Raw genomic sequence first — 9113 nt, forward strand, 5'->3', positions numbered from 1 at the left:
CCCCCCCCCCCCCCTTTTCCTTCATGAATTAAAATTTGGCACACTGGAGTCAGAAAATATCTTTTAAAAATGAATTTTTTTTTTTGGTAAAAAAGTTGAATAATCATATGAATTTTCTATAAAAAAAAATAAACGAAACAGAATCCAACAAGACAGGTCGGTCCATAGGAAATAGTTAGGCATCTCTTTCTTCTCTTCATGTTTTGTGTATTTCTTCTGAATGAAATCAATGTGTGGTGGGATCATAAAACTGTCACAGCAGTAGTGGGTTAAAAATAAATAAAAAAATAAATCCATGATTCCTTTATTGAAAAACTTTAAGAACAATAACAAATATATATATATATATATATGTATGTATATAATGGTAGCTCTTAAGGTATTTTTGCAGGCCAGAGTTAGTGAGTGATTCCCCAATACACTTTTATCTTATTACACAACCTTTTTAAATAATTAAAAAAATAAATAAAAGAAAAGTCCAAATTCAATAAGTGAGAGACTGCTTCACCGCCACGTGGCTCCAAACCCGTACAAATACAAAACAAAAAAATTCAATTGAGAGAGAAAAACAGTTAAATTTTTATTTTAAATCGGATAATAAATGACAAAACAACCAACAGACCGTAACCGGGCAGATCATGGGCCCCATCTACTGCTTTGCCACGCTGGCATTCCACGTGGCTGACTCGCATACGTACAAGAATCGGAACCAACTCTACACGTGTCGCCGTAACCACGACGTGCCAGTTACTCTTTCCATTTACCGCTAACAAATACTTTTTTACTTTTTTCTCCAAATTCTTTTCCAGAAATACCCCTGTAAAGCAGCACAAATCACGGACCTGACCACTCCACCGTTTTTTTTTTGTCCTTTTTGTTTCATAAATTTATGGATTAATTGCTGCAAGTGCAGGAACAAAAAAAAAAACAGATTTACTTTGTAGAAAACAATAAATAGCTTTTAGCAGTAAATCTTTTAGCAAAAAATTAAGAAAAAAAATAAACAGCTCGACAAAGCCATGGAAAAAGTGTAACACAACTTTCATGTGTAAAATCATATATTTCTCTTCCGAGATTAAAGAAATAATATCTGTTGCTTAGAACTTATTTAAAGGAAACCCCAATACAATCAATCAGAAATGTAATAAAAATCCAAACTTTCACTAAAAAGCCTAAAAATGCAGTGGTTTTTGCAACACGTAATAAGTAAAGACTGTGACTTTACAGCCGGAAAGAGGTGGGTTCTCTGTATATTTTCATATCACTAAAAATGAAGTTTTCCTTTTTTATATATATAAAAATATGGGTAGGTAAATTTGTTGTCAATCTTTTCAAGTAGATTTTATTCATTGAAAATACTAATTTAATTTTGATGTTTTGACTTTTATGAAACTCTAAAACCCTATCTTATTGATTTGTATAAAAATAGGAAACAACCACTTGGTTAAGGTTCGTTTTTTATTTTGCTCTTTTTTTAAAAAGAAGAAGGGAATCCAAATCCAACGCCCTTTCCACGCACATCAAAGTAAATGCCGAAACGCATGCAATTGTACGATTCTTCCACCTAAAATATCTCTACATCTATATATATATGTATTCCCCTCCTCGATCTTCTCTCCGTCCGTTTCAATTCCTATTCTCTCCCTCTTCTTGTTGCTCCGGCACTCCTTCCATGGCTGTCGAAGCTCGTCGTCTCCCTCTCTCTCCTTCTCAACTCTTATCCAACCGGTCTCTCTCTCTCTCTCTCTCTCCCGTGATTCGATACATTTTCGTCGTTTTCCATGGAATCCGATCGGATTTTCTTGGGATTCAGTGTGTTTCGTGTATTGGGTAATCAACGATCTGAAAATGGGTTTTTCGTTTTTTGTTTTATTCGGGTTGCAGAGAAGCGATGATGAACACCATGGAACCAAGCGCCGGTTTCTGCACCAAACAGACGGCGTACGGCGCTGCGCCGTCGATTACGGCGGCGGATACGTCTCGTCTTCATATTTACGACTACGGCGATACCGCCGCCGTCCCCACCACCATGGATTCGTTCGCTCCTCAGGTCGTCAAGTCCGTCGATGTCTCCTCCTTCACGTACTACGACGGCAGCAATATCAACTGTGATGTCTTCCCGTTACCCTCGAGAAAACGGTCGAGAGATTCTATGGCGACTTACCCCACTCTTCATCAGAACTCAAGGTCGTGTGCTCCTTTGTCGTTTCTCGGCCAAGATATATCGTTGCAGATTCACCAGCAACAGCTCGAAACCGATCGTTTGATCGCCTTCCACGTAAGCTTCTTCCCCAACATCTCAGAAAATCGCTTACTCGCTTGTATCAGTAACCCTGACGAGCATTGATCATTCATTCTCGTATTCGAGCTTCTATCATGAATTCATGCGCCAAATTGAATACTCCATTTTCAACTACCCAGTAAAAGAACACGACATCTTCGCCACGGAAAATTTTCTAGAAATCGCCTGTTTTCAAATATTATAATTTTCTCGCACCAATGGGTATCTTGCTGTTTTTTTTTTCTAGTACTACCGTACGAATGAGCTAGTTTGTCGTAGAGTGTTCATCAATGGATGCTAGCTATTTATACGCCATGCCCATGAATCATCAGAAGTTATATTCTCAAAATGGCGCAAAATCAATGTGAAAAAAATGCATCGTGGGGTTCATCCACAAGATTGTAGTTGATTTTATTTTTCTGGGAATTTTGACAGATGGGGAGAGTGAAGATGGAGATGGAAGAGAGGAGGAAGAGGCAAGTGAGGACGATGATGGGGGCGATAGAACAAGGGGTGATGAAAAGGCTGAGAGCCAAGGAGGAAGAGAGGGAGAAGCTTGAGGATCTGAACAACGCGCTTGAGGAGCGCGTGAAGTCACTCGCCATCGAGAACCAGATTTGGCGGGACCTCGCTCAGACCAACGAAGCCACGGCTCAAGCCCTCCGCACCAACCTCGAGCAGGTCCTGGCGCAGGTGAAGGACATGCACATCCCCCCGGTCGGCGGCGCACGCCTGGGATTATCCTGCGCCGACGCCGGGTCTTGCTGCGGGAGCAACGACGGCTCCGGAGAGGAGGAGGACGTGGAGAGGCGCGTTTTAGCGGGGGAGGCGCAGGATAAGGGGAGGATGTGTAGGAGCTGCGGGGAGGAGGAATCGTGTGTGGTGCTGTTGCCGTGCAGACACCTGTGTCTCTGTGGGGTTTGTGGGTCCACTCTGCACACGTGTCCCATCTGCAGATCCCCTAAGAACGCTAGTGTTCATGTCAACATATCATCATGACCCTTCCAGAGTTACAAAAAAAAAAAATTGGAATATATTATTATTTAATTTGACAGACCTGACCAACCAAAAAAAAAATCAACAATGAAATTCTTTTATTCGTGCATTTTCTCCATTTTTTACTGTTTTAATTATTTATTTAAGAAATTGGAAAAAGAAGGGAAGAGACGGGTGAAAGCCACGCGCTGATAGAGACGCGTGGGGTCGAAGGAAGATGGGGCAAGTGACAGTTGAAGGAGTAAAAAGCTGACACGTCGGACGCGCGCAATTGTCGCTGTTCTTCCTGTCCCACTGACACCACCTCTCTCCTGCCCCACCTTTTTTAGACTAATCAATTATCTGTTACATTATTTATTTATTTATTTATTTCTAAATAAATAAATTTGATGGGTCGATCGTGATCAAATTAACACGTTGGTTAGTTTCTAAATATTGTTATGACGTGGATAAAGAAAATATATGAAAAATTATGATTTAATTAAGGATTAGATTAGAGCGTATACATATATCCACACAATTATTTTAATTGTTTAATTTTATTAATCCACTCCTATTGCTTTCCAAAACCAATCTTTCTAAATATCGCATGGAAATTTTAATTGCAATAAAGTCATGGCTCCAATTAAATAGCATAATAATCCAAATATGTATGTATGTATGTATGTCACGAGAAAGTGATGTGGTGAGATGTACCATAAATAAAAAGGATATTTATATACATACTTTTGTGTGTAATAATACAAGTCCAAAAACTGACGCACTCTACTATTATTTCCTTTTTATGTAATTGTTCCCTATATATTATGCTAATTAAACTTTTGATTAGTTGCACTTGACGTCTCGATTAAGTGATAAACATAAAATATTAAGCCGATAAGCATATATATATATTTAGTGGATTAAAACTATTGTATCCGGAGAGAGAGAGAGAGAGGCTCCATATATATATATATATATATATGCTCAAAAACATTTGACATAATCAACCACCGTTTGTTTATTCAATAAATCGAATAAAAAATATACAAAAGGTTAATTATTGATCTCAATGACGAATATATTTATATTCATCTGTTATTTTAATCTAAAAATCAAATCAAAATATTTGAAAACAATAAATAATAGAATGGATATTTAATTTTTTAAAAAATAAATTAGTTTTTTGCATATGTGAAAAAAGGAGGAGAAACAAAACATGGGGAGGTGGTGAATGCGCAGTCCACCGAACAAGCAACATAAATCTCAAGAAAGTGCTTGTTTGCTCAGATTTCATTTACTATTTTAATTTATCTGTCTTTGCAAATACTTTTTAAAAAAAAAATCAAATTAATTAATTTACTTAATTAGTATTTAATCAACAATATTAAATAATGATTATGTAAACTACATTTTATTGCCATCAAATGATGGTTTGCGAGCATTTTATCGCCATCAATGTGAATATTAAACTAATTTCTTAACATAAAATAAGTTATAACCATTTACTATTTTGTTTATTGCAAATTTAACTTATGGGTTTTTTTACCCCAAAAAAAATAACTTATGGGGAAGACCACGACAGAGAGAGTGACACTTAACCTATTGGTGTTTTATTTATTTATTTATTGCACATTTGAATAATCTAAGGACCATTCCATGCCTTTTTCCCATAAATAATAATTATTGTTATTTTTTATTTTTTGAAAGGAGGAAATTAAAGCAAAGGTGGAAGACATTGGTATAAAGTGATGGATATATTACATTGTTTGGTGTTTAGGGTTTGTGTCGTGCAAGTTGTCCACTTCCGGTTATATTTCACTTACTACTTTTTTTATATTGAAGGTTTAAATAGATTTTAGATTTATGCCATATTATATTGATTGTTTTAATTTGTATAATGATAAGTGATACGGTAATTTATATTTGAAAAATCACTTACTACTATAATACATATAAAAAGAATTGAATGGTTAGTTCATAAAAATCCGTAAAATAACTGAAACCCTCAATCCACTGCATTTCAATGTTACCATTTAAAACATTTATAATAATGTCATTGTAATACCTATATATATATATATATATATGTGATTGATGGATGTTGTGAAAGGGGGCATTCATGAAATGGTCCCATAATCTTTAAGCCTATTTGATTGCTTTTGTCTTTTGTGTGTTCTATGTCCTTAGAAAACATTTGTATCTTAATCTTTGGAGGAGGGACCAAATCCATCACTCCCCACACCACTTGATGATATGTGGACCCCCTCCCTCCCCAAAGGTTAGATTCATAATCTAATGGGCAAAACATATAATTCCATGTCACATATATATATATATATTCTTTAATCTCTCCCTTTGAAGAGCATCCAAAAAATTCCCTAACGACATTCTTGATACATACATACATACATATATATATATATATAGAATTTGAATTTTATTACTAGAGATTAAGATAATCTCTCTTATCTTGTAACTCAATAAATGGGATGAGATCTGCCAATATCTTAGAAGATGGATTAGTGAGGTGGAGAGATGACAATGTAGGATAAGCAAAAGCACTAAGGGCTTTTCCCCTTTTACTCGGGAATATATATATATATATATATATATATATATATATATGATGCTGTTAATTAATTTAACCTTTGCCATATGGGTGGATTTGATGTGATGTCTTCTGAAAGGCACACTGCTCAAAAGCTATATATATATATATATTGTTTATTTTGAAACCCCAACAAACACCATGAATGCAATAGGGAATCCCATTATGGGAAGGTGCCATTCAAAAGAAATATGAATATATATAATTTAAAGAGGGAGGTAATGAAAGTGTGGGAACCTCCTCCACTGAACCCCATGTGGGATTTTAGGATATTAGACTTAGATCGCAAGATACTCCATGTTTTTTTATAAGAAATGTTAGATTATATTTGACCAAATGGATTAACTATAACAGTACATGCACCATAATCATATAATGTGACATAATAATGTTTTATAACAATGCCCAACAAAATTCATAGAGATATTTCTAATAATAACTAATATTGAGTTGTAAAAGTTTCAAGAGTTGAAATAATTTACAGAATTTAGAGTTCTGATTTGAATGAATTTCGAGAATTACGTTTACATAATCAAAATTTTAATTTTATCATGTATAGCTTTGGAGTAATATATATAATTTAATTAGAGCATTTGAACGAATTTATAATTATTGAAAGATAGTTATTTTTTCTTAATTCAATCACCACAATTAAATTGCTCAGCAGTGAAGACTATAATACTTGGGAAAAATTAAATTATCAATGGCTCGACTGCATAGTATTAATTCATCATTTCATATGATAACAAAACCTTACTTCGGACAGAATCTTGGTGATGTAATGAATGTGGTACTGCGGTTATAAATACAAACCCAAGTGATTTAAATGCTACAAAAATGATCCTATAACACACACACACACACACATATATATATATACACACACACACACACACCCCACAACTATTCATGGATACTTTTTTTTTTCTTGAACAGAGAAAAGGGTTTCAAAAACAAACTTATTGTCTATATTAGCTTAATGCATTCACCCACGTATGAATATAATGCAAATTTAAATTTAAAATTTAAAAAATAAAGCCAACCACCTAAATCATTTATGTAGTTTGGTTGGTGCAAGTGGGCAGACATCATATCTTGGAATAGATTTATATAAATTATTATACATTTGCATATGTTTATATCTAAAGTTACATATATATATATGTTCATGTGGATATAGCTAGATATGATCGGAGTAAATATATGTTTATGGGGTAAAATATTTATATTCTTTTGGGAAAAAGGTGACAAAAAGTATATTGAATGTACAAAGTTACATGGTTTCACTCTCCACCCAAACTCCTTCCATCTTTATGAAAGTATATATATAAAAAAAAACATAACAGTCAAAATAGACATGAAGAGATCATTGAGGGCTCAAATTCAAATCTTTTATTCTTCTTCTTTGGTCTCCTTTTCATTACCACTATAATCATGACTCCAATATGTCACACATATGTATATACACATAAATCATGAGATCATATCCATAAAGAACAGTTTTTTTTTTCCTTTGAAGACATATTGGTGAGAACTATGCATGCTCACTCTATAGTTTTAGACATACAATTGGATATTTGTGATTACAGAATTGAATTGAATTTGGAAGGGTTGAAAGTGACATTACAAAGGGGGGAAGAGAGAGAGAGAGAGAGAGATCATGGAATTCAGTTTGGATCAAATAATGAATGAAATAATTTTGTTGGGTGGTAGCATCATCATCAATATGGGGAGTGAATGATATTGTGCAGTCCAAAACAGTACATATATATATACACACACACACAGAGAGAAAAATGCTGGGATTGTAGGACCACTACAAGCAGATGGACCATACAGAATTTTGTCCCCAGAGAGAAATCAAAGTCTCCATACATGAACATGTACATGACCCCCCCCCCCCAAAAAAAAAAAAATTGATCTTTTGTATGTGTCAAGTTGCAGAATCATCAAAGTAAATCTAATGGGCCTCCTTCTGTTTTCAAGACAACCTCTGTCTCTGTCTGCGTGCAGGAAAGTTCCCACCTTCTTATTAATAATCAACACACACCGTGCCTTTGAGGAAATCCAAAAGACAATGAAGTATCTTTTTGGTGTGGTTATATGTCTCTGTCATTTCTTTCTTCTGTTAATCCAACGTGACATCTATACACATGTATTGATATATCTATGTATATATATATATGATATGATATGATCCTCCATTAATGGATCAGCCTCAAAGATCTTAGCTTTTATGCTTTTGTATGTGTACCCTTCATTTCAGAGGGGGATATATACATGTATATATATATATATACACTTTGAAGAGACTATCAAGTCGTTTAAAGTGTCACGAAAGTTAACAAAGAATCTAACTTTGGATCTGTGTAAAACGAGATGCCAATCCGACATTGATAGATTTCGGCTGTAAATAGATTTGTTAACATGTTCAAACAAGGCACGGCAACGACCATAAGAAGAACGGAAACAGACAAGTGACTATACGGAGGGTTTTCATCGAGAGAAATCAAAGCGGTATTAGCCGTTTGCGACACGTCACAAGAACTGATCTCCCAATGCCAAGAAGAAGAGGACTCGATTGTTATGTCTAGACTTTGATCCATGAAAACCCAATAATGAAAAGGAAACTGACCCTTTTGTTTCGGTTACAAAGAATATGAATTGAGGTCTAAAATGGGGACTGAAGGAGAGTGACAGAACTGTCCTGACCCATTGCCTTTGGCCCTTTCCGCATATGAACAGCACATGAATCCGTGTCCTGTCTAAACACACGGAGATTCCCATTGTGAATATGAAGTTTGCACATAAAGATAAGAACAAAGCGTATCGTATGGTATCCGTATCCGTATGTGTATGGTGTACATGCAATGCAATGCACAACCTCCCACATGGGTTTTTGATGGTGCACATCATATGACACTGAAAGTGACTTGTTTCTCATTTCCACGACGAAGTTTGGTACAAATGGATCTCATGAAATAGCCCCACCTACCTTGATTTCCTTGGGGTTTTTTCAGGAACAATTCTCATGAGGGTATGAAAGTAATTTCGTAGGCGACTGTGTTACTGTGATGATCTGGCCCAGAAATAAGGCCCAATGAAGGTTGTTATCATATAAACTTGTTGGGCCAAGATTAATTCATTAGGCCCATTGAATCGATCCAGATTCGACTTTAATGATAAATCTAAAGAAATTTACAATCTTTTAATTAAACGGAATACGATTCTAATTTACTCTTCCGA

At 35.1% G+C, this 9113-nt stretch overlaps 1 protein-coding gene across 1 annotated transcript; it reads left to right on the plus strand.

Moving 5' to 3' along the window:
- Positions 1-1545: 1545 nt before the first annotated feature.
- On the plus strand, positions 1546-3337 carry LOC104812354 (probable BOI-related E3 ubiquitin-protein ligase 2). The gene is made up of 3 exons (XM_010539476.2): positions 1546-1728; positions 1885-2278; positions 2717-3337. The coding sequence occupies exons 1-3, from the start codon at positions 1592-1594 to the stop codon at positions 3278-3280; spliced, it is 1095 nt and encodes a 364-aa protein (XP_010537778.1). The 5' UTR covers positions 1546-1591; the 3' UTR covers positions 3281-3337.
- The last annotated feature ends 5776 nt before the right edge of the window (positions 3338-9113 follow it).

The sequence above is a fragment of the Tarenaya hassleriana genome, unplaced genomic scaffold (assembly GCF_000463585.1).
Source record: "Tarenaya hassleriana unplaced genomic scaffold, ASM46358v1 Cleome2, whole genome shotgun sequence".
NCBI lineage: Eukaryota > Viridiplantae > Streptophyta > Magnoliopsida > Brassicales > Cleomaceae > Tarenaya > Tarenaya hassleriana.